The 26,263-nt window shown below is 39.3% G+C and overlaps 1 protein-coding gene across 14 annotated transcripts in view; it reads left to right on the top strand.

Moving 5' to 3' along the window:
* Nucleotides 1-26,263, top strand: part of ESRRG (estrogen related receptor gamma) — a 628,903-nt gene that overhangs the window by 387,427 nt on the left and 215,213 nt on the right. The window contains exon 1 of one of the 14 annotated variants that reach the window (XM_019822199.3): nt 12,824-13,431. The exons of 10 other annotated variants lie outside the window; for them this stretch is intronic. Coding sequence is in view for 3 of the 4 variants with exons in the window: in XM_019822188.3 (XP_019677747.2) it covers nt 13,372-13,427 (56 nt within the window). In the remaining variant the exon portion in view is untranslated. Of the gene's footprint in view, nt 1-12,823; nt 13,432-21,937; nt 22,061-26,263 lie in introns of those variants that run through there. 3 more of the 14 variants (XM_019822188.3, XM_011291097.4, XM_019822189.3) reach the window with 3 other exon arrangements.

Raw genomic sequence — 26,263 nt, 5'->3', positions numbered from 1 at the left:
GATTTACATGATCTCATTTGTTTTTGTAAATTCCTGATAAAGTAAAGCAGGACTATTTTTTTATCCTCTCTTCCCTCTTGTTAACTGTTGTTCTTTCTTTTTTTAATTTCAATTTCAGTACAGTTAACATACAGTGTTATATTAGTGTGATTGTCCTTTTTTTTTTTTTTTAAGTTTATTTATTTTGAGAGAGAGAGAGAAAGAGAGCATGAGGGAGGGTGGGGCAAAGAGAGAGGAAGAAAGAGAATCCCAGGCAGGCTCCGTGTTGTCCGCACAGAGTCCCACACGGGGACTCGATCTCACGGTTTGTGAGATTATGACCTTGGCCGAAATCAAGAGTGGAAGTTCAACCGACTGAAACACCCAGGTGCCCCGATTGTTGTTGTTAACAGATGGTAACGCCAATTCAAAACAGTTTAGGTACTTGCCCAAGATCACAAAGTCAACAAGTTGAAAAGCCAGAATTGAAACTAGGTTTTCCAATACCCTGGTCATGCTATTACTTATACTTCCTTTATATGATTCAGTAATGGTAACATAATGATTCCGGGTCCTGTGGTAAGCAATTTACCAGTGGTTCTCAAGTCTCAATTTTGGCAGCATATTGAATTTACCTGGGGAGATTTAAAAACTCCTGATGCTGGAGATTATAAATTAATTGGCTGAGGTGCAGCCTGGGGATCACGGTTTTTCCAAGGTTGAAACCACTGCTGTATAGAGCATTTCATTTAATCCTCTTAATAACAACATGTGGTTAGAATCATCACCTTGCTAAAAATGAGGAAACAGGCACATAGAAGAGGTCCGTCCATGCACCAGCCCACCAGCTAAGGAATGGTAGAAGCCAGCCTCAAGACAAGGAGGGAACCAGCTCTTCCGGGTTGGTTGTCTGTCTTCCGGTTGTCTGCAGCTCTTCTGGGCACCATATCTGTCCCTCAGGATTTTCAGGTTTTTCCTTCAGATGTTGAATCAGGACAAGCTGAGTGAAAACAAGTGAGCATACACGAAGAGAAACCAAAGCACTGGATTTAGAGTTTTCTAAAAGTGCAAGAACCACATTCCTGTCCTTGGATCAGCCCTAGCAGTGGAAGGCAGTTTGTTTGCTTGTTTATTGTAGGACTTGTTGTTTTGTAGGACTTGTTTTGTTGTTGTAGGACTTGACTCATAAGACTCAGTGCACTGAAACATGAAGTTTAGAAAATCTGGATGGCAGTCAGTGAATAACAAAGTGAATTCTGAGCTATTTGCTATAATAGAAGCTGCATGTGTTCCTGATGGCACTGCTGAAGAATTTTAGAGCAAAAGAATTAGTGACCCTCTACCCTAGCAGTTCTCACACTTTGGGGAGTGTCAGAATGTCTTCCAGTGGTCGTTAAAACAGATTGCTGGCGCCAGCCTCTGAGCTCCAACCTGTGGGGCCTGAGAATTTGCATTTCTAACCGGCCTCTGGTTGACGCACAGTCTGCTAATCTGGGCCCCACACTTTGAGAACTACTGCACTAGTCCCATCCCATTCTTCACTGAAGCCCAATAAGGTGGAATGCTATGGCCAAGGTCACAGATGCCCGAGAACTGTTGCTTCCCAAGCATTTTTTTCTACCATATCTCATGTCTCTGGGCAAGATTGGGGAACTTCAGTGATTTTTTTTCCTCTTACCCTAAAAGTCAGGTGGATGTTAATTTGAGGGGATAAATATTTGTGTTAAAATATTGTTTAACTCTTCAGAAGCATCAGATTTTGGATGAATGATACAGTCTAGAAAGGCTACTCATTAATGTGTTGTAAACTGCCACTTAGGAATTTTCCTTTCTATTCTCTTAAGAAGAGAGGAGTTGATGACCCAGGAAACCAAGCTCTTAAGTAAATCATTCAGTTACCTGACACCAGTCAGGGCCACCTAAGGATGTAGATTTATTTATGAATACAACTTAAACTATGATTCAAAACTAGTAAACATTTGTCTAGAGGTTCTCTCCTGTGGCAAGGGTAGGGACAGGGGAGGGTTTTGCTATCACTATGCAATCTCTTCTTAAGAATAAAATGAATACTGGGGGCCCCTGGGTGGCCCAGTCAGTTAAGCGGCTGACTTCAGCTCCCATTCCCAAGTTGGAGCCCCAGTCGGGCTGTGTGCTGACAGCTTGGAGCCTGTTTCAGATTCTGTCTCCCTCTCTCTCTGCCCCTCCCCAACTCATGCTCTGTCTCTCTCTCTCTCAAAAGTAAATAAACGTTAAAAAAGAATTTTTAAATAAATACAAAAAAAGAATAAAATGAATACTGAAAAACACAGTCAACATTTTCTCCTAATTTATGGGGCAGGGGTGCGGGGATGGGAGGGGAATATAAAAATAACAACGCTTCTTTTCTCGTAAGCCTAAGTACAGTTTTATTTAGTGAGTAGTTAATTCTTAAGGAGTGAATATATTAGCCCCATTAAAATACTGACAAGATTTCTTCAGAGAAACACTGAAACTCATTTACAAAAAAATCAAGCAGCATGAATACAATGATTTTGGGCAAAATCAGCAATTTCCTGGGCAAATACTTATTGAGTCTAAAATGTCCGAATTACAGTGCTAGGTACTGGACAGATGATTAAAAGCCATCAAGAACTTTACTAAATGGAAGGGCGCCCGGGTGGTTCAGTAGGTAAAGCATTCAACTATGGCCAGGTCATGATCTCATGGTTTGTGGGTTTCAAGCTACCACATGGGGCTCTGTGCTGACAGTGTGGAACCTGCTTGGGATTCTCTCTTTCTCCTTCTATCTCTCTCTGTCTCTCTGTCTCTCTCTCTCAAAATAAATAAATAAACTTAGAAAAAAGTTTACAAAATGGAGAACACAGAGAAAGTACAACCTACTATGATACAAACCAGATAAAGCATGTCAATGGTGCAAAGCATTATGGGACACAGAGGAGAGAGCCACTGATTCAGCCTGGGGACATCTGGAAAGGGCTTACAGAAGAACAGACATTTCAGCTAGCCTCCAAGGATCCGAAGGGTGTTCTGTGTACTTTGTAAATTTTGTTGCTAAGCATTTTAGCTAAGTGACAGCCAGAATTACAAAGAAAGGAATACTTTCTTTGCAATTCCACATGGTTTATTTATAAATATGTAACTTTCTCACGCAGTAAGAGCACATGAATTAAGTCCAGTAGAAATAAACAAAATGTTTACATTTACATACGGTACATCTCAAAATATTGATTGGGATTGAATAATTGAATAGGACTGACTGCTCAATCGATGGAAATGAGGCCAATGGGGGGGCCAAACTGGGAGGCTGTGACCACAGAAAGAGCCCATCAAAGCTAATACTGTCTCATTTAATCATCTTTGCTAATAGAGAAAACAAAATGTAGCCATGTTTCCTTCAAGATCTTCCTAGCCATAATATAGCCAGGACTAAGACACCTGGCAGTATGCGGTGCAGGCCCCTTCTACAGCCTTCTGGAAAGATTGGAGAGATGAAATCAATCCTGAAGATAACACTGATGTTTATAAAGCTCTTACGTTATATGAGTTGATTATAGTTTTTAGTTTTTTTTTTTTAAGTTAATTTATTTATTTTGAGAGAGTGAGTGCACATGAGCTGGGGAGGAGCCGAGTGGGGGAGGGGAGAAAATCCCAAGCAGGCTCCTCTCTGTCAGCACAGAGCCCAACTCAGGGCTTTATCCCATGAACCCCATAAGATCATGACCTGAGCCAAAATCAAGAGTCAGTCGCTTAACCGACTGAGCCACCCAGGTGCCCCAATTCCAGTTCTTTTTTTACGAATGACAAAATTTTAGAAAATTTCCAGGCACATCTGTTGATTTTAAAATTTAATTTAATTAAACAAAAATGATGAAGAATGGTTTTGCTCCCCCTTAGGCCTCTTTGTTCTTTGGCTTAGATATTCTAGAATTAGACTTTAGCTACATCACTCTGAAACTTAGGGAAGAGAAACTGATTAACAGAGAGGTACACTGAACTTTTCTGGGAAATCAGTGATAGAGAAGGGAAATTGAGACCTCAGGTGTTCTTTCTGCGTTTTACATTCTCACTACTAAGGTATATGTTTATCCCAGGAAACTTACACAGGGCCGGGTACAGGCTGGGCATCCAGTACGTGGGTGTTTCTGCAGTAAGAAAGGGAGGGATAAGGTATACAGCTGGTGGGAGCAGCTCCTTCACTTGCCTAAAATGAGTATTTTGGTGAGCAAAAATGTGTACTGGTGCCTGCTTTTCTGTACTCCTGTGTGTCTTTCAAAGAGGATGTAACAAGATTTATGGGAAACCGCTTACGATGAAAAGTGCCAGAAAGGTGGAATTTAAAAAACAAGAAATTCATGTCCTGACTTGGCAACCTAACAACCGAATGTCTTTGGGCAATGAAATAAACTCTTGGCCCTCAGTTTTGTCATCTACACAGTGGGAATAATAATAATAGAGTTTCTTCCTGCCTCACCAGGTTATTGTGAGGAACAAAAGAAGCACGTGTGAAACTGCTTTGTTGATGTTCAATTATAGCAAAAATATGAGATATTCTAGCTATTAATTACAATTAAAAATTATAATTTACAGCTATACTTCTTTACCTGGTTATATTTTAAAAATGTAAAGTTTGAAAAATCTGCTTCCTTTGTTAAGTTTTACTTCTTTGTTTAATGTTTCAATTTCTCCAAGGGTGAATTAATCTGTTTCTTTTCTCTTCTCCCTGATGAAAATTGTCTTTGATTTATTTAGTGTTCTAATTCAAGTGGTAACTGAACTCTAAAAAACTGGGGTCTTTAATTATGTTATTTGCTTTTCTGTAACACAAAGTTTGATTGGATAGGGCTCCTGACACAAATGGCTGTGCAGTGACAAACCACAGGTGAGATAAGAGCCCCCAGGATTTCAGAGTGACTATTGTCCTCATGTCCCCTCCCCCATCACCATTCCTGTTATTTTAATCTACCAGGGAAATGGGGAGGGAATTCTTTGCCTCACTCTCTTTTGCATCCAAACTATGGTTTTCTAGAAATGTTTTTGGCTCTCCCTGATGTGATGTGTTCTCATCCGGTGTCTTGCTCTTGGAATGAAACCACCAAACAGAATATGCAGGACTTGGTTAAAGAATTACAGGCAGTAAAGAGAGGAAGAGAGTGGCCTAAAGCCAAGACCTTTGTCTTTTTCTGCTGATTAATTCCCTTCTTCCTCTCCCATAAGAAGAGAGATCCACCTCCTTTCTGAAAGTGTTCAGTATTCAGTGCTGTTCCAGCATAATGCCGTGTAGAAATGGAGCTATATGGCCATTCTTCAAGGGAGCCTTGTCAACATTTAACCAAGGAGACCCTGGAATCCTTAATATAGAGATTTTTGTGTTGTATACAAGAGCTATTTTTGAACACTTTTATAAAAAAAAGGATTTGTTTCCAGGACATATCTGGGATATGGTGATTTTTAACGCCTCGCTGTCAGGTTAAATGAGAAAATGTTTTCATGTTACCCTGGTGAGGGTCATAGATTTAAGTACTGATGTGGCAGCATTGTTTTAATAATAAATATTGTTTTTCCTTATCTAGTCCTTAGTATGAATATTTGGAAAACAGAAAAAAGAGAAAAAAGAGGAAGAATGTGATCTCTCAGAAGACTAATTAGGGAAGGACAGGAGCACTTTAGAACAGCAAATCTTGTCCTCTCATTTTTTTTTCCTTCTCTTTTGTCTCTTTCTACCAGCTCCCTCCTCTCCACTGACTTCTGATTTTTGTATATCATCTTATCGTTTAAAATTTTCTATTACATTGCTCTAATAATTTCACCGAATTATAATCTTTACATTCGGCAGCAGTAAACCAAGTAACAATATTGATCATTCATTCACTCATCCACTCACTCATTCAAGACATCCTCATTGTATTTCTGTAACACTGACGGGAGTAGTTCCTGAGTTCCCTTGCTGGCTTTGGGGACACCCTCAGAACTGGTGCAGCCTCACACATGACAGTTGGGGAGGGGTTAAGGTGGGAAAGGAGTGGCCACTTAATAAAAACTGGATCTCTAAAGGAAATGATAGGCCAAATGGCTTCGGGAAAGGACCCGGAGAGAAGAGAGAGAATTTATCTCTACCAGTTCATCCCCACGGCTTTTTAAATATATGAGTCTTTTTGTCTTTTTAAGCTTTTGGAGAAAGTGAAAGACAATTTGGTATACACTTGGGTATTTATCTTTTGGGATGTGATGTCCCTTAGCTCTTACTTCGGACCTTTGTCCTCCGAGGGCTCCTGTCTCAGCTGGAGTCCCTTGCACTGGAGTGTTGTCAATGACTGTGAGATTAACATTAAGAGCTTGTTACCAAGAAAGCGCTGGAAAGGGGAGACATGTAATCTTTTCTAATATGAGCTTTTCTACTACCTGGGTGTGAAACCTGGGTTAAGACTCTTAGCCACTCTGAGCCTTATTTTTCTCACCTGCGAGGTAACCAAGTTGGACTCATAATCCCTGTGGTCTTTCCCTGTCTGTAATTCCCTGTGGCCCAGACTTTGTGTTCTGCCATAGATTAGTGGCCATTCAATGTAACAAGAGCAAAGCCTTGTGAAGAAATTGAGTTCTTGGAATATCTGATCAAAGGAGCTCCTGGGTGAATGAGCTTGTGCTCGGGAATAGTAATAAAATCAACAGCATTATTGACTGAACTGCTAGGGTAGAGGGATGTGGAAGAATGTCTTCAAGGGAGAGAAAGGGTACACTTTCTCTCTCCCCTTCTTTCTGGTAAACAATGCACCACTGGATGCTGTGGAGAGTCAGCGGAATCACTTAACTTTCCCAGATCTGTCTTCTTCAGACTCATGCACAAAACACAATGGTTAGCTTTAAGGGGGACATCTTTCGTCCCCCTCATTATACTGCGCCAATCTATGCGCGTATGCTTGCAAGCAGTTCATATCCTCTTAGGGCAAACGTTACTGCTCTTTTCACTGGGGGAAAACTTTTCTGTATTAAGCACCTTGAACTCCGAGTCAAGGATGAAGGCCACATGAGCTGACATTGCCATTTCTTTAGATCCCTTCTTTTATTTAGTGAGACTTAAAAATAACATGGCTAACATTTATGGGAGGCTCACTATGTGTAGGATGACAGTAAAATCTATTATCCAAACTGAGGCACTCTGGAGAGTGTAAGGAGGGAGTACTGTAAATTATTAAGTGAGGGCACCTGGCACAAGTCACAATGTCTTGGCCCATCGGGTCATATGGTCCCTCCCAAAGAGGACCAGACGTGGTGCTAAATTACTTTAAACTCTGTTAATCCCCATGACAATTTTACCAGATTGTTCTCACTGTTATTCCCATTTAATAGCAGAGGAAACTGAGAGTCAGATGGGTGGCATGACCCTAGGCCAAAGCCTCATCCCTCATATTTGAACTCCAAGCCCAAGGCCTGCCTCCAGAGCAGGCACTGAGGCCTTCCACGGTCTCCTGACTTCTGCCGGGGATGAGACACACCCACACACCCCTAATTAATTTGCCTTGCTTAGGGGAAGCAGATTTCTATCAAATGTGTTCATTTATATATATATTTTAAATTTTTTTCATGTTTTATTTATTTCTGAGAGAGAGACAGAGTGCGAGCAGGGGAAGGGCAGAGAGAGACACACACACAGAATCTGAAGCAAGCTCCAGGCTCCGAGCTGACAGCACATAGCCCGACGCAGGGCTCGAACTCGCGAACCTTGAGATCGTGACCTGAGCCGAAGTCGATGCTTAACCGACTGAGCCACCCAGGCGCCCCTCAATGTGTTCATTTATAAAAAGGAGCCTTAAAGAGTACGTCAGACAGTTCTAACATAAGAAAGAAAGACCGTAACGTAATAGCCTCTAAGCCTGTTTATATGGACACCAGATGCTATATAGCTCCCCCCCCCCCTTTTTTTTTAAGTGGTCCTTCGAAAATTTGGACAAAAGGGTTAAAGGAAGCAATAGGAAAGGAGAACTCTCACAGAGTGTTGAACAGTCTGATAGGTCAGGAAAAACACACTTGATGCTTTTTTGATGTTTCATGGCTGTATACATTTTTAACTTTGACTAGATACTGAATGGGGAGGTTAAGATGGATAATTTGATCGTTGTACTGGCACCAAAGCAAGTATTCCTTTATTCTAAAATCTGTCATATTTGTTCCACTCCCCCTTTGCTCTTGGTTTCCAGTACTGCCCCCCTCCCCCTTCCTCTCAGAGTTAAGCTACCCTTTATTTTGGACAACACTATCACACACATGATTGAGTCAACAATTTATGGCTTTTAAAAATAGGGATTTTGTCCTCTCTTAGGTTTATTGTTTATCATAATCATCTTTCAAGTGAAAAGGCTAATTTACTCTTTCTATAGGAATATTTTAAGCTTGATTATCATAATATTACAGCCGCCTGAAAAGGTCTAAAACGGGACATTGACCTTGAATGTTTTCTGCATTTAGCTCATGGTGCTTAACATTCAGGAAAGAATATAACTGCAACTCATTTATTAATGTGTAATCTGAAAATGTTAACTATTGTTCTGTAAATACATGCCATGCAGATTACGGAAGGCTCATAGGATACTATAAAATGTGTTTGGTATTTTACCAGGGTACGTATGTTGGCAATACAGCATAACTAAAGTCACTTTTTCCCATTGGAGCTACTGTACTTTATAATTTATTTTTTCCTGATATTTTACCATGTATATCATTAGCTTGACAAAATGAAAGTAAAATAATCCCGAATTAATTAAACAGAAACCAAATTGCCTCCATCAGTTTCTCTTCCTTTGATTCTTTTTTTTTCCCCCACTTTCACAAACACTGGGAAGAGTTTGGTGGGTTATGGAGGTGAGGTAATTGCTCCCCAGAGAATGGGCTTTTCACATGGACTTGGTAATTTGGGAAGGGGATGGATTTATAGGACAAGAGGTTTGTCAAAAGGAAAGGTTTTTATTAGTGCTTCTGTGGAAGTGATCACTTTCCGTAGAAATGATTGCTTCTTGCCAATCGAGACAATAATTTAAATATCAAAGCCTGTGCCCTAGAAATGAAAGGCAACAGAAAATGAGGTATGATGAATTGATAGCGGTTGGGTAGTGATATAAAGTGGTCATGCTGATTCCGAAAAGGAGTCTTCCTGTTCCCCGTGGGAAAGGTACGTGCTGAAGCAGTTTTACAACGTAAGAGAATTCCCGAAGCACAGATGAGCAAAGTAGGGGGAGACAAATGAGGTGGACCCGCTCAAGGCCACCCAAGTCCTGAGCAGGGCAGAGGGGATCCTCCTATCTAAGCCTCTTGCTTGCCCATCAGCATTCTTTTCCCAGGGATGTTCACGGTGGGTTTTCCTTCAGAGTGAAAGATAGCAGTTTTTAACAGTCTTGGCTTGCTTTTTGCAGTATGGTACATTATCCTATACATAGTCTATCAAAGCCAGCAGGGAAGATGGTTCAAAAAGTTAAGCAGCTTTTTAAAGGTTTTATGGTCTTGAGGAAAGATCCACAAAGGTAGATTGTAAGGCCATTTGCAAATCTAAATTTGTTAGGCCTTGTTTAGTTTTAAATATTTAACAGATGACCAATGTGCAGTATAAAATCAAATTTGCTTCAGAAATAGCGTGACAACTATAGACATTTTAATACAGATTAGTCCTCTTCCTTTTCGCAAAAGGAAGATGGGAACTAAATATAGCTATTAACATGCAATAATGGCAAGAATGAACATTTCTCATCATCTTTTAGCGACGTAAGGATTCATTGTTGGAATGTTTTAGGAAATGATTCTGACTAAAACACAGTGAAACTTCCGGTATAGAACACAGGAAGCTACCTTTTGTTGGCAGGTGAGTTTTGCTGGTTGCCTGTCTGTTTTTTTGAAATGGAAATGAAGTATATTTTCTGCTGGTGTCTGTGCATGAGTCAGGGCCTAAGGATGAAGTTGTTTGGATATTTCTGACCGTACCGTTTAAGGAAAAAGAGATTGAAACTATGCGCGGACCAGGGCCTGATGCATAATAGATGGATATTAACTAATTTATTAATACTCTGTGTGAAATAGTCCTAAGAGGTCCTTTTATTTAGTTCCATGTATCCTGCTTTGGGTAGACTCCTTGTGGTAAGATTGTGAAGTGTATTGCCTGATTAGCAATATGTGTTTATTCTAGGCTGTTTATCTATGTTTGTTTCATTTTTTCCCTCGTATCCTTTGTAGTTGAGATTCTAAAGGTTTATGCTCAGTATTGCTCATGATGTGTTTGTTTCCTGTGATTATCCACTGTTTCCCCCTTCAAGGTGAGACAACTGTGGCTGGGGAAGATTCTTGAGATGACTAAGCTGTGTGTTCATAAAATATTCTGGGAGCCGTTTCGCAAGTTTAGTGCAGTAGATATTATTTTAAATTTTAAATTGGTTAAACTGGATTCAAGACAGTAGGTGTAATCTTAGGTCCTTGACTTGTAAAGGTAACACTCTATTCCCAAAGGGAAGCATCCAGATCCGTGTGTGTACATACACTCGTATACTTCTGGCAATTCAGAAAGCAGCTAGCTCAGTGGACACTGTATCTTGCATTGATGAAATATGGTGAGTGAAAGATGAGTGGGGACTATACATCGGATGTTTGTGCATGTTTCTCTGTGAGCACAGAAAAGACCTACACATGGAAGAATCTGAATATGTTTAAAATATATACCAATGAGATCAAATGGTTCATAATTGGGCAAATAAGTACCCAAAGGGAAATAAGAAAATTCCAGGAAGTACAAGTTAACTCCTATGAAATGTGGTGACTTAAGGTCCATCGGTAAATAATTAACTACAAATCTTGTCTTTAAGAAGCCATTTCAAAGGAGTAATAAACAGGTTCTGTCACAGCATGATAATGCAAAGAAACCAAATACAGTACAGGATTCTGCACAGGTGCAAAATCTGAATGTGTTAAGTACTTTAGGATGGGTTGAGTGCATTAAATAACATTAAATAATCTTTATTTAGAAAGAAAAAGTCTTGAGAAAAAATATAAGAAACTTTTTTTTTGGTATATTATTTAAAAATGTGTACAACCGGATCTATCAATTACCCTGAGAATTTTAGTTTGTTCAGAAAGGAAGATTGTAATCTTTGAACCAAAGATGTTTTTCTTTCTTTCTAATGCAGCTTCCATATTTTTTATTGTATTTTAGAAAAATCATGTTTCTATTTCAAATGGCTTTTTATTTATTTTTTTTAATTATAAAATGATTACATGTCTCATTTTAGACTGAATAGACCAATCTTTTTTCTTTTTTTTTTCCTGGTGTCTGCAGAATGCTTGGATTTTCTTCTACATCTCAAAGCTCTTTTAATTCACTGCTCACAACCAAATTTACATCTTAATTGCAGAGTTCACATTTAACAATATAGACAGCATAATGCTACTGGTAATTAAGCTTTTACTACCTGCTTTTATACAGTATTCTCAGGCACAGTTTTTGCTATGTGAGTTCTCATCTAAAAACTTGTATGAATTTACCCCACAAATAAAAGGAATCAGACCCATATCTTAGATATGGCTAAATACATGGCAGGGAAATTGCTTTCTTCTGTGGGGGGACCAAATCATGTCTGTCATTTTTACATTCTGAATTTTAATGTGGCTGTTCTATTTTAGTGTTTTTTTTTTAAAGACCTAGAAAATTTGAAAGGGTTGAGAGAGAGAGTTGAGTTCTGATTTAGTGACTTCAACTCACACCAAATATCTGAACTAATTTATTTTGATCTCAAAGATTATACTATTTATATCATGGAACACTTAAGATGCAAAAGGTTGGTAGCAGTAGAGCTGACTTGTATCAAAATGTGGGTCTTCCAATCTCCGTAAGGTAGTAGTTTGTCATAAATAGCTGGTATCTATTCCAATACGTTTGGTCGTATAAAATAGACTGTGGTTTAGAACAGGACCTAAGAAAACTCTTTGTTATACGGAAACTAAAACACCTTACACATTATTGAAGGAAAAATACCTTTCTCTTCTTACACCACATTAAAAAAAAAAAAAGAAAGAAAACAACACTTTTGACTGAGAATTCTTAGTTTCCTAAATTATCATCTGTAGTGGCCAGACTCTGTGATGATTTACAAAATGCTTCTGGGTTGATTTTTTTTAAAGCGTTCAGAGTGTGTTATGCATAGACACAAATACGTACACTGCATTTTATTTGGAAACTGATATTTTGGGTAAAAGCATATATTTGTATATGCCTCCCAGTTTGGAAGCTTGTATTGAAATAAGTATATGATTAAGAACACTTTTAGTGCACTGTGTAGTAATGCTCTCCATACCCGCCCCCCACCCACCCACCCCCCCCCCCCCCGCCAAATGCAGTGTTTATTTTGTAAAGTGCAGAGATGGATTTAATGCACTATTTCCCCCTACAGCCCTGAGACCCCCACCCCTGTAACTGGAGAAGCCAATCTGTCCTGCAGTTGAAAAGCTATGCATTGTATATCTGTATGTAGGGAGGCAGGAGGTAAAGAAATGTTTATTACACTTATAATTTGCATGAGCATTCCCTCAAATTGTACTGATGCACTATTTCCTCTTCTGTAGTTGTGCAAAACTGCATTCCGCCTCGGAGATGACGATCCCAAGGGTTCACATGCCCGAACAATTTGGAAGAATGCCTTTGATTTTTAAAATGCCCAGTATGTATCAGGAAAGCAGGAAAAGACGCGATTACGAATAAATGGGAAAGTACAGCACTAAATGCGAAGCAGCCCCCAGGGGTTGAAAACACACACAACGGCAGGACAAACTTAATTCTCTACCTTCCGCGGAATCCTTTCCCAAATTAACTGAGAGTGTGCGTGAGTTCTTCTTTTCAAGGCAAAGTAGGTCTTAGGTTAGAAACCAAAGACAAATCCCTCCAGTGCTTAGAGAGTTAAGTTAGTTATGTTTCTTTTGTAGCTTCCCAGAGAAAGAAAGAAAGACAGACGGAAAGGGGGGGAGGAGAGCACAGTTATCTGCTGGGAGCGTTTCGATCGCTAGCGTCGCCGCTCCCTTTTTCTCTCCCACCGCCGGTTCTCAGTCCCCTCGGTTCTCTGCACCCTGCCTACCTGCCTGGCTCCGCTCGCTCCGTGCAGTCTCCCGTCGCCTCCCTCCTGATTGGGCAGAGGCCCCCCAATCGGCTGCGCGGCTGGGCCGGTGGGACTGCATATGTAAAGCCCTACTTCATATTAATAAGCTCCAATCGGGGCTTTAAGTCCTTGATTAGGAGAGTGTGAGAGCTTTGGTCCCAACTGGCTGTGCCTATAGGCTTGTCACTAGGAGAACATTTGTGTTAATTGCACTGTGCTTTGTCAAGGAAACTTTGATTTATAGCTGGGGTGCACAAATAATGGTTGCCGGTCGCACATGGATTCGGTAGAACTTTGCCTTCCTGAATCTTTTTCCCTGCACTACGAGGAAGAGTAGGTACCTTTTTCTTTCCTTTTTTAAAACTCGTCGTGGGGGTGCGCGTGGGGGGTGTGTGTGTGTGTGGACGGAATGTATCTTTGCACACTGATTCAGGTAATGCCCTGGGTATTTTGTGTGCACGAGTGCTTGTTTGTGTCTGTCTTGTGCCTTTTGTGTTGAGGGTGATCTCCTAATTCAGTAAGTCGAGAATTGTTCTCTGACTACAATGTTACCTTTGAGGCAAAGCTCAGTGACTGTCAGTAAAACAGCTGTGTGACAGTCACTTCTTATTCAGGTGCTAAGAATAGGCACTTGGCACAAATGCTTAGTGAACTGTTAAAATGCATCTTTTACTAGGACCCATTTTCCCAAGGAAAGATGTTTTAAAATACAATATTCAAAATGATTTATACTATTGAGTGCCTCTTATGTATTTGCAGTTTGACAGATATTTTCAGCTCCCTGTCATTTCTTACCGCGCAGAGTTAGAGGCAAAATTGCACATTTACTAATTCTCCTTCAGAGAACAATTTAAAAACTAGCCCTATGCAATTCAGGGCTAGAATAATGTTATTTGCATGGTTAGCGTTAAGTCGGCACTTAACTGACAAATCAGTCCATTAAGTAACATGAGATTTTCACACATTATAAATATTTAAGGGGAGAAAAAACTAAAGAAGAAACACTAGTGACTTTTAAAATTTCCCCTTGAATAGACGATGTTCAGATTGTGGATTTGTGCCATGCTTCATGTCCAGAAAATAGAGAAAAGTACTTTTGTTCTTACATGCAGTTTAATTCGTATTTATGAATATCTTTATGCATATGGGTATATATATGTATTTGGAACCCTAGAGGTGGGGGAGAAGCGTATGGGGGGTAGGACAAGTAAATTAGGCATTCTTGAGTAAACGAGTAGGTCATAAACTTAATTTCAACGCACTGTTAAGATAAAATATTAGTATACCCCGGGAGCTGTCACTGGATCATCTTTCTGTTGAGTCAGTTATATTGCTTTGCTTTCACATTACAGTAATACCAACTGTTATAATTCTGAAAAGAGTGCTCTTGGCAAACATCTCTCTATAGATTGTGAAGAAAATCTAAAACTCTCGAAGACGAGGTAGTGCATTATAGGTAGATGTCCACTAGCTGTCCTTAGTGACTGCATATTGCATTGCTTTGTAATTAAGTCAGAGATGAAAAGTGATTTGCAGTCTTAGTGCCTGCTCGTGTCTGTATGAGTGTGACTGTGTGCATAGATGTGTATGCACACTCGCACGTGCATGCACACACACGCACACACTCACATACACACTCACGCAAGGTATAGTCTCCAAGAGATGGACGTAGGGAGGAACTGAAAGATTGGAAGGTTGTGCCTGCTACACTTTGGAACACTCGAAGCAAGAAACAACCTTAAATTGTGTGAAAATAAAAATGAAAAACAAACAAAGGTAGGACTGCCCACCCAAGTGTAGGCTGAAGGTTGGTGCACCTGGGCTGTAGAATCGGCAAGTCTAAATGTCTTCTCAGGAAGGAGGCGTTATCCAAGCTCACCCAGATTCTGAACTTTCTCCCATAAATAAATAAACAAAACAAACTTTAAAAATCCCCCAGAGGCTTCTTTTTAAAGTAGTTTTCTTGAATTTAACTTCTTATAGCTAATTTGAATAATTAGTTTAGATAAGCCTCTTAAAGCAGATGCATTTAAATGAAATCAGGGCACATGTCCTTTTGGCTTTGGCGCAAGATTCAAACTAGCTTTCTTTTTGGCTCAATTAAAAGTCATCTTTAAAAAATACAGATTTATTGTCTGGATGCAGTTCTGATGGTTACGTGGTTCACTGGACAGACAGAAAGATCTAATGCTCAGCAACGCATCTGCCTCTCTGTCTCAATTAATAAACCACAGAATTTATACATGCTATTAATATTCATAGTAATTGTACTGGGTTAAACCCTATCACGTGTGTGTATACACAGAAATGAAACCAGAGTTATGCAGTTTCAGAGGAAAATATTAGACAATTTCTGTTTTGGAGGCTGTTGAAAAAGATTCATACAATTTATTGACCACCATTAGGAGAGCCTAAAATGTTAACCTATAACTATGTGTTTTTTATTTTAGGAAATGTGCCAGCACATTAAAGAGCATAATACTTGAAAGCTTGTTTCACATTTAATAGCAGTAATAACTGATAGCATAAATAGATGAAAATAATATATCTGCTCATTTTGACATATGTGTCCGTCTAATCATTCTAAATGAGTGTGCTCATCACATGAATCCCTTTCAACCTCTGATTAAAATGTAACATTGACTACAGGATTATAGAGCGGACTTAATTTTACTGACTGTTTTAACAGTTGTCACAGCTGTTGGAAGAAGGAAAGGCAATTGAAACACTCGAAAACAGGCAAGGCGAGGAGGGAACAGTTTAGTGAATTCAGCCTGATGGTTGAAATCCAGGCATTGCAAATGAAACAGATTTGTGTTTTGAAATACCTGTTTGGAGCTAAACAAGTTTTATTTTGTATGGTCCACTCTTTCTGTGTCAGGGTTTTGATTTTTTTTTTCCCTTGGCCTCATCTCTCATTGTTAAAAGCTAACGTAGATTGAAACACAACTATCCAAAAGTAATACTAGAATGTCAAAATATATGAGATAAAAATAGGCAGGAAGGAAAAATGTATACAGTAACAACAACAACAGAAAACCTAAATCAGAGCAGATACGATTTTTTTTTAAGAGGAGCTTGCCTAAGTCACTTTAGATATGATATTATTTGAGAACTATGAACAGATACTTTAAGTTCATTTTTCTAAGAAAGAATACCTAAACTCCAGACTTGGAGCTCATACTACTTTTCCTCCTGTTTTTATTCTGTAAATCTGTTGAAAACACCTGCAGCCTTAAAGGTAGGGGGTGTAGGTGGGGTTTTCAGATGATTTCTTTGTAAATTGCTGGAAGTGACAACTAGCTTGCACTTAGGGGTGACTGGAGAGTCTTGTAACCTTGCCCATCACAGCACTAAAGAGAACAGATCAATTCGGTTTTTCTGAAAATATAATAACCACTGTACATATCCCAAACTATGTCCAGACAGTGTGTATTATGTAACATATGATTTTTCTCCTAGGAATAAGCAAAAATGGGTGTCCCTGAGTTAATGGAATAAATATTGAATGGGAGTGGTGAGGAAATGATGGGCCCCCCATGTTTCACCAGCCCTTTGTGTCAGTGCATTTATGTATTACCTTATATACATTTGGTGGTAAGTTTAGAAATCCTCCTTTTCCAGAAAGGGCTGGAATACAGCTTTCCCTTTCCTGGGCAGAGGCAAGGGTGATAGTGTTGGCTGGTTCTTATAGTGATGGTTTCTCATCTTAATGTGTTTATGGCACTGCTGCTTTATTTACTGAGCCTAGTGTTGCAGCGGTAATTAACCCATGTTATTAGCAAAGCCCTTGTGGATATCCATTAATTCTCTTGCATGGATGATCATTTTTCCAGTGTTTTCCCCCCAATAAGGTATCATTGTTCTTTTTTTTTTTTAATTCTAAATTGACGGCCTTTGATATATTTCTTTGATTTAATCTGACCTGTAATATATACTGACCATCTTATAAAAAAGGATATTGTAATTCAGCTTTTAAAATTGCTAATAGAAGCTGAAGAAAAGATTTTTTTTGGTTTTCTTTCGAAGTAAAAAAGAAAAGAAATTAAGGCTTAAAAAGGAAATAATATAGGAAATCAGGCTTACCTCCAGGTTTTCCAGGTTTTAGAATTTACGATAATTTGTGTCTTTGAGGTCTTTTAATCAGATTTTTAGTTAGTTAATAACACTTTAGGCATTTTTATAAAATATTGAGCCAGCAGAAAAATACTTGTGCTTCCTTTGCTGAGAAAAGATAAGGACCATCTCATTAGCTGGGCCATACTTTTGCAATTAATTTTAGATACATGGTGCTATTCATCAAAGAGGGCAGGTAACTTCTCTATGAGTCTATTTAACAATACTTTCACAATACCTTACTCCTGCAAGAACTATAGACAAAGAAGAGACCCTTCTTTTGGAAGGTAGGCATAATTCCCAGTCTCAAGTCCGTATCCCTCGTGAAAAATTCCTCAACATTTGTTTTAGCCTAGTGACTAAAGAAAATATTTCTTTGTTTTACTTTTAAAGTGCTGCGCAGCCCTGAAGGTTTTGCTTATGTGATTTCATAAAACAAATTCAAATCCCTGCTTATGGTTGATACTTTGTCAGACAAGTGGCAATTGATAGCAGTGATTTCTGTCAAACCAATGAATAGCAAATAAACTTTCTAGAACCACCTATTAAGCATTGAAATAAGAGGAGAGCATTTGAGGTGTTTCGACAGAACTTTAAAGTCACTGCAGTAGATAAGCTTTGCTTGAAATTTTGCTTCATCGCAAATTCATGGAAGAGAGAAACAATACAACGTTGATCTGTTATAAGTGCATATGAGCTCCGGCCCTAGCCAGCTCTCTGGAGAAAATCTTTGATTACACTGGCCCAGTGTGTTCAGTTTTTATCTCTTTTACATCCACTGGCCTTGTATTAAATTGTCATTGTCCTAAAGCACAGGAGATAGAAATGAATTGCAGTTCTCTACATTCTCTGACAGTGAAATATTTAGGTTCTCTTTCTCCAATCATACTTATGTGTATATTTGATAGTGCAGGGATGACACCAGGCATCTCTGCTGCTTGACATTCTTCTTATTGCATTTTATGTGTTTTGCTATGGATTATTTTCATAGCCATGTGTGTATGCGTGTACACGGTCTATACAGTTATAAATACACAAATACACACACGGCACTTTAAAATCCAAAGCAGTCGGTAGCATGCACACATGTGTGTGTTTGCCTGTATGGTATGAATGAAGTACGGACCTGTAAGGGAAGACGTATATGCGTAGAATAGAGATATGCTGCTAAGAGTGTTCATAATACCTTTATATGACAAAGTGAATCTCAAGTATTTTTCTAACCAATTAGTTGCCAGCTGAATTTGCCAGGTATGATTTTAACTTGGAGCTGGGATTTCAGGTATTTGCCAGGTCCCGATTTTAAACTGAATTGGTTGAACTGTATAGAAACACAGGTAACAGGTAACCTAATAAGTAAATTTGTTTCTGATTTCATGAATTTTCTAACTATGATCATTCCTAAATTCAATATCTAGTAATCATAAATAATTAGTAAAATAGGAAATAAGCTACTAATATTAAAGGCATAATTTAATGGCATGGGCCCATATCCAAGAAATAGTTCTGAATCAGATCTTGGCTGCATTCTTTTTTTATACAGAGGCTTGACAAATATATCTGAATGTAAACATGATAGCTCCCAAATAAATGCAAAAGAGGACTTTTATTTGTCTGCATTACATAAATATGTCACTTTCTTATTTTTTTTCTTGCTGAAAGCCACTATAGAAGACTCATGAGCGTTCTATTTCTCTAAAGTACATCACAGATTTTAGTATTTTTGAATTTTACTCTAAGAGGTAAGTTGAGAGACCTGTGGTTTTGCTTAGTAAATCTGAATGAGTGTTGAGGGAGAACATTTACCTCACTGCACTTTCTGTTTTCATTCTTGTTCTTATTTATATTCTTGTTTAAATTCCCAGATTCATTTCCCACCTTTACTTGTATGTATAACCCTCGAGCCCATTTAATGTTTGGTTGTTTTTATTTTATTTTATTTCTAAATCTTGCTGTTTCTTTATGCCAATCCATCAGACCCAAGTTAGTTCCTTTATTATCTGAGGGTGATAAGTGACAGGCTTTGCCTTTGGAAGGATTTACCTGGCATCTTATTCTGGTTTCCAGTTCATTTTAGACTTCTACTTTCTACGATCCAGCAAACCTCAGCTGCTAAAAATAATTTCCATTCAGAGTTTTAGCAAACACATCTTTCCTCTCTACTTTTTCTTTACAGAAGTGCCAGGTGTTTCTTTTTCCTGATTTGGACAATATTTCTCAGTATTTTTCCAAATTCTAGCAAATTATACAAAACCATCAAATTGAAAGGATTTCAATTTTGTGGTGTGTGTGTGTGTGTGTGTGTGTGTGTGTGTGTGTGCGTGCATGCGGGGCACATGCATGTATCCATTCCCCTTTTTAATCAAACATTTTTTTAAAATGTTTGGAGGAAACGTGCTTTTTATGTTTTGATTCCTTCAAATGTTATGCCATCATAATTTATGGCAATGAATGTATATTTGGAAGAGAGCTCACTAGGGCAGAGCATTAAAAGAAAAGGTGCAGTTTTAAATAAATTGACTTCTCTCTGGTCAATTAAAGTCCATTTCAATATCCTGGCATAGATCTCTCTGTGCATTTGAATATAGATATGTAACATTCAGCACTGACCATTAGAAATGCAATCTATGGCCGTGGCTCTGGCACTTAGAATCTATTTAATACTTACAGTGTTAAACTCATGGACAGCCTACCTAAGATTAGATTACATTGTAAAAAAAAAAAAAAAGAGAGAGAGAGAACTTGAAACTAAATTTATATTTTAATTATGAAAGGCAGTCTTTGTCATATACATTCTTCTGTGCATTCTCATGTTTCTTTGAGTGAAACAAAACTGCATATATACTTTTCATCATTTTGATTGGAAGTACACATTATGTGTAATATGCTTTGGCAACACTTACCTAGCCAAAGAAAACAAATTAATACTGGGCATACTGAAGGCTGTCAGGCATATCACAAATGTGTCAATTTGACTTTGCTTCCTCATACACCTTCTCTGCAAACAATTGGTTAAGATGGTACTAAATAAAAGGGAAGCTACCGATAAATTCTCATATTATACCAGAGATGGATGGCTAATAGAAGTGTAATGAAAACCAGCTTGCTTGCTTCCTTCTCTTTAAAACTCTATGGGAATGCAGATAGCATTGATAATCATGAGTTTTGCATACACACACAAAAAAGGAGTATAACTTGAACTTGTTCAGATCTTTCTGCTTTTGTGGAAGTAACAAAGGGATTTATTTTTTAAAAGTCTCTGAAGTGGCAAACCTCAGTTGCTCCTATGTGTGAAGTAAATAAAGACTTGAAGAAGTGGAGGGTCAGAAGGAGCCTGGGCAATCCATCTTGAACAAGGGACATCTCTTTTTGTTGCACTGTGCATACGTTTTCTGAGAAAAAAAAACCTTGTGCTTTCTTTTCTTATGCCTTATTCAAAATGCAAAAAATGAAAGTTTAAAAAGAACTTACGCACAGAAAATAGAAGCTTATTAATTTCTTTCTCCTCTATGATCAGAATGTTCTCCTTGCACATGAAAATTCCTTTTTCATTAATTCTAGGAAGAATTTTACTTATTGATGATGGCTTTTGAGAATTTAAATAGAAGACACATTCAATAAATATGTTTACTTTGTTTTTAATATAATGTGAGTTTAAATGTTTTAAAAGGTTTTTTTTCCCCAGGGCAGTTATGATACTGTTATATTTTATATTTATAGGAATGTTTTTGCTTTGAAAAAAGTGTCTAAAATTATATCCAGAGTTACCAGAAATAGCGAGTAATATGAAAAATTATAGAGACCAACGTACTTATTTAGAGAAAAAAATTCAAATGTGAGGTTGTTCAATCGATTGCCCTTTGCCCTCCATAATTCCAAATGATCATAGAACTTTAACTTCTCCAGAAGTTAAATGCTTTCTTCATCATCACTAATCTATTAAAACAGACCTGATATTTTGAGGGGGAATATTATACCTGTAACCAACTGTCCATGACCATAGAAAGGGACCGATGCATATGGTTGACGAGAATTCCATCTGTTTCCTATGAGAAAGAGACTGTATACAGTTGGTGCTGGGGCCAGTAAATGACAGAAGCATCCCTTTATCCATAGACTTAAATGAGACCTGCCTCATCAGTCATGGGATCATAGTGTCACAGATGGAAAAGCAACCATCAGCTGAATTGTACTGAACTACATACTTGACTAATTCATCTTATTGCTCTACACATCTAAGGAAAGGCTCATTCTATTCTTGGAGTCTAGACAGAATCAGGAGTTGGGCTCAGGTGGGAGCATGTGGCCGCCTTTTTCTGTTCTTTCCTAGCCATTCCGCAAAGGGAGGTGAGGAACAAATGGACAATTTATGCACAGAAGCCCAAGCAGACATTCTTTCCCAGGGTCAGAAATCCATTACTCAGTTGTTCAAGTACGTTTTAGATTTCTCTTATGTTCTATAAATGTCATTGTTGTCTTTCATGCTCCAAAGAGCTACCCATAAATGATTAGGTACGTCTCTCAATTCGTACGAACCATGAACTGGTATAAGCATTTTTTAATAGATAGAAACGGAGAGCGGATCATCTACTTGTGTTAGCCTGGATGATGATTCCTTCCTTGTACCTTTGTATGGAACTGTTCAGTTGGTTAAGTCTGAAGAATGAGAAAAATACTAAGAGGTTAAACACTCAAATTGTATTTTTTTTATTTTTTTTTATTTCCTTATAGTGAACAAAACTTTAATGTCTAGAGCATTTATGAGGGTTTTAATGATTGGAAAATCTGTCCTGAGAATGTGGTCACCATATGTGACAGCCTTGCTTTCTATCTTGTCTCCAGTTTATGGGGTAAGTTCGGTGATATTGTCTATTGTCTTACTTTGCTTACATTATGGAACCTCTCTGCCTTCACACTGAGATAACCCGAAATGTGGGGGAAATGCCTGCTTAGTTCCAAAAAACATCCCTCAACCCTCTCACTTGCAGCAATATTTTCTCTTAAAATTTCTGTTTCTGTTCATCTGTCGTGCTAAAGGATGATTTACTTTGCTAAAAGGTAAGTACGTGATATTCGTCCGTATCTGCATACACAGTATGTTAACCCCCTCTCTAGTTCCAAAGAGATTGCCTCCAACTTTCCATCTTCGTTTCCTTGGTGTTTCTGTTTGTTGTACATTCTACTTGAGTGCTTTTATGGTGTTTTCTTGATTGTTGTCAGTTTGGGGCACTCACTGCTGACATTTTTGTTAAGTTAATGTCCCAGCACAAAAATCCCTGGCACACTGGCATCTGGCTACAGGGCGTGGAAGACACAACTTCTGTGTGAGTGTGTGTAAATGCAGTTAGTTAGTGGGGGGTTTATCAGATAGCTTGGAGAGGAGCAGTACAAACTGTTTTCAGTAACCGTGCTGTTCATACACCTGATAAGATTGAGAGAGCTTTTCGAAATGCTGATAGGCTTTGAATAAGAAAAGAATAATCACCGCCACTGGCACCAGCTTATCGGGAATGAAGTAAAATGCCAACACTTTTACATTAGCAAAAGTAAATGTTTTAGACACTCTGTGCCTTTTTTCATTCAAGTTAAATAGTAGGGGTGCTTTTGAGTGTGCCATAATGAATAGAAGGATTTATTACCTCGACTAAATTACAGGTGAATATGTTGATAAAGGAACCTTCAGCCTCAACAGCAGCTTCTTTGATAAGCAGGTGCATCTATGCTGTACGTTCTCAGGAGAAATTAAGTATCCCTTTTTCCACTCCAATTCTATTAAACCTCATTTCTGATGTTAGAAGATGCAGTTATGGCCTGTGTCAGACGAGTCCCCTTGTTTTCCAACAGATGGGAGACAGGCATTTGAAACTTAGCTTATCAGACTTGTAAAATGCTAGCGTGCTGTTATTCAGTAAGTTAGGGCATGTGTAAGTTTATGCCACTTGTACTCAAACAGCAAAGCCCTGGGTAAGAAATCTTATTTTTTTCTCGGGACCGGAACGGGATTAATTGTAAACTTAGGATACTTTAGCGAGAGGAGGAACGTATTTGCCCAAGCCACAGCCCATTTTAAAGCACCTCCCCTTAAAAAGAGAGGGGTATTGGTTTTGCTCTTAATATAAACCATTAACTTGACCAGCTCAACCCTCTTCTCTTCTTTGTAATGTGACGCCTACAAATAATTTGGTGTATTCAGATTTGATAAATGATAGTGCAAGAGCAGATTGATTGATTTTGGATTACTATTGATTACTCTCAATGAGATCACTGTGACACACTCGAATCAATAGTATTCGATTAAGCAAGGCACCACCGTTCTATACATTCAGCAGCAGTGGGGAATTCAGGAACAGAATGTTCACAAGCTGATAAATTGACAAAGCGTTCAGCTTTAAATAGCCCTTTGTTCAGCACTAGTTCCTTAAAATATATTTCATTGGAAAGTTCGTTTTTGCAACTCTGGGCCTTTCTGCGGAAGAAAGGTCATCAGTTTAAGGTTTATTAAATTTTAACTAAAAACAACCGGGCTCCATTTAGGTGTAAAATAATTTAAGTACCACTGCGGGCAACCTTCATGCTTTTGAGCTGTTGCTCAAAGGTTTCATTCTTTTATGAAGATGTCAATTGTAAACATAAAAATGCATCGCTGGAAATGTAATGGTTTAAGATTCCAGCCGAAATAAAAATTCCTGCCTGAGGAAAGCACTCTCATCAGAGTAAGGTGGTCTTCCCTGGGCTCGGAAGCGGGCGTGCGCAGGAGCAGCCCTGCGAGGCGGCGGGCGGAGACCCCCGATCCCGCACACGGCTTGCTTTGCCCTCTGAGCTACGCTGCACGCGAAACACCGAACGTCACTGGATCCGAGAGCCGCCGCTCCTGTGGGTACCCTGAAATCTTTCTGTCCTGAGCAAACTTGCAAAGTCGCTGGCCGGGGGGGGGGGACAAAACCAGACAAACCAACTCATCAGTGGTTCAAGTCCTCTGGTGAAGGCTCCAGGATGAGATGTTCCATCCTGTTCCATCGTGGCGCGGTCTTGGCGCTTTGGAGTGAAGCAGGTGCCTATTGTATGGGATGGCCTCTCAAAAGAGTGAGTGTTACAGTCAGCACTGCGCTGCGTATGTGAACCATCGTGTGTGTGCAAAACTGGCGTTTCCAGTGAACGTTGGGGCCCCTCTGGCCTGAGGACCCCAAATCATGACAGGTTCAAATTACAGACATACTGAGGTAAATGGTCCCACTTTGATGATAATGAAACAGAACAAAAACAAAACTAGAGGTAGCATTCGAGGGCAAATCGGTAGGAAAGTCAAGTTTGGAATCGTGAAATTCCCCGACAGAATTTCAGCCTTTTTTGCATGAAAGTGAGGCAACGGGGTTCTAATTCTATTTGGTGACACCACACAAAATTGCCATTTTTTTTAGGTCAAAAAATGGTCAAATATCAGCATTTTCATGTGATTCAACGTAATAATTGAATTCATTCCCATGCTGCTCATATTATGTAGACAAATTGAAAGCAACAACTGTTATGTTTTTCTTTTATTTTGTGATGGGCTGTGTCAGGTTACGGGAGACACGTGAATTCTGTCTACAGTTAAGGCGAGTATATCACGGTATCATTTAACAACTTTTTTTTTCTCTAACACTACCAGAGAGTTCCCAAGTCCCAAGTATTATACGCACTGAAAAAGTATGCATTTATCTGGATTCTCACCTGTTGTCGCTAACCTGACTGAGAATCCATGTGAGTTTTTCCTCTGCTCAGGAAGAGCATGGTACCAACAAGGGAGGAGGTTCCAGTCCTGACCCTCCAAAAAGAGCATATTGCCAAAGGTCAACCGGAAGCAAATGGGGAAAAGATGCCAACGCTTCAAATACTTCATCCTCACTTTCATTCATTAACAGCACCTCAATCTGCTAATTAGCACTTTGCCTGCACCACTGTGGGTTAGGCAGATGCAGAACTCCCTGAGCTGCCCGGGGAGCCCATGATGCTTTATTGGCTGTTGCAGGTGGCAGAGGTGCTTCGGGAGCTGTGACAGAGTGATCCCAGAGTCCCCATTTGACCCCCCAGATGTGCAGCTCCTATTGGAGCTGTGCTGTGCTGACCAGCCGGGGCTCTCTGTGCCCACCTGTGGGCAGAGTCTGGCTCCCAGGGAGGAAGGAGATGGGCTGTGTCCAAGGGTAGGAGAGAGAGGGGTTACAGTGCTGCTCCTGGAAATGTCAGCACAAAGTGCATCTTGACTTGGGGTCACGTCAGGACCGGGTAAGTTTTTCTCCCTCTGGGTAAGCAGACGACAGCTTACATCTTGTTTCAGAGCAAAGGAGGGTGGGCATCGTTTACCGGAACTTGATTGAGAGAATGCCTCCAACTGGTCCTACTGTCAGTCTCGGAGTTTTTCCTCCGTAGTGCATTTCCCCCCTGTCTGTGGCACTGAATTTGATTTATCGCTGGTACTAAGATCAAAAAAGAAGTCATTCCTTTTGATGTTTGCTATTAGGCACACGCAGTGCAGGGTGGGAGGCTTGGGGGAGAGCGGTCTTAGCATCCAAGTTACTGTCCTGGTCACACGGTGGCCACTGATGGCAGAACATATATTTTGGATCTCTGTCCATTTTGGATGTAAAATTCTGTGAATAGAAAGGTTGAGTGTAGGGTGTTTTAAATTCATATTTAGGTTTGCTTCAGGTACAGATTCTTTTGGTCAGGACACAAAGGATGGCTGGCACGAACACCTGATGAGAACAACTGTATTGGCATGAATTTTCCCCAGAAGTCATACAAAGCTGAGGAATATAAATAAGCCAATGGGATTCGGCCTTTCTTTCAAAAAAGAGTAATTGGTTGCATTTACTGTTGGGTGGTAAACTTGGGACATCGGAACCTTATTTGCAAATGAGAGGAAAGATTTGTGGGGTCGGCTCGTCCTGTATTCTGGACCCTGACCAGGCTTTGTTTGCCGCTCTGTACAAGTAGCTTTTGTCCAGCTTCTCAGTTAGTGGGATTTCTCTGAGCAGCGTGAGCCCCAGCCCATCAGCAGGCTGCTAGTCAGCAGC

This window comes from Felis catus, chromosome F1 (assembly GCF_018350175.1).
Source record: "Felis catus isolate Fca126 chromosome F1, F.catus_Fca126_mat1.0, whole genome shotgun sequence".
NCBI lineage: Eukaryota > Metazoa > Chordata > Mammalia > Carnivora > Felidae > Felis > Felis catus.
This window is presented reverse-complemented; position numbering and strand designations above follow the sequence as displayed.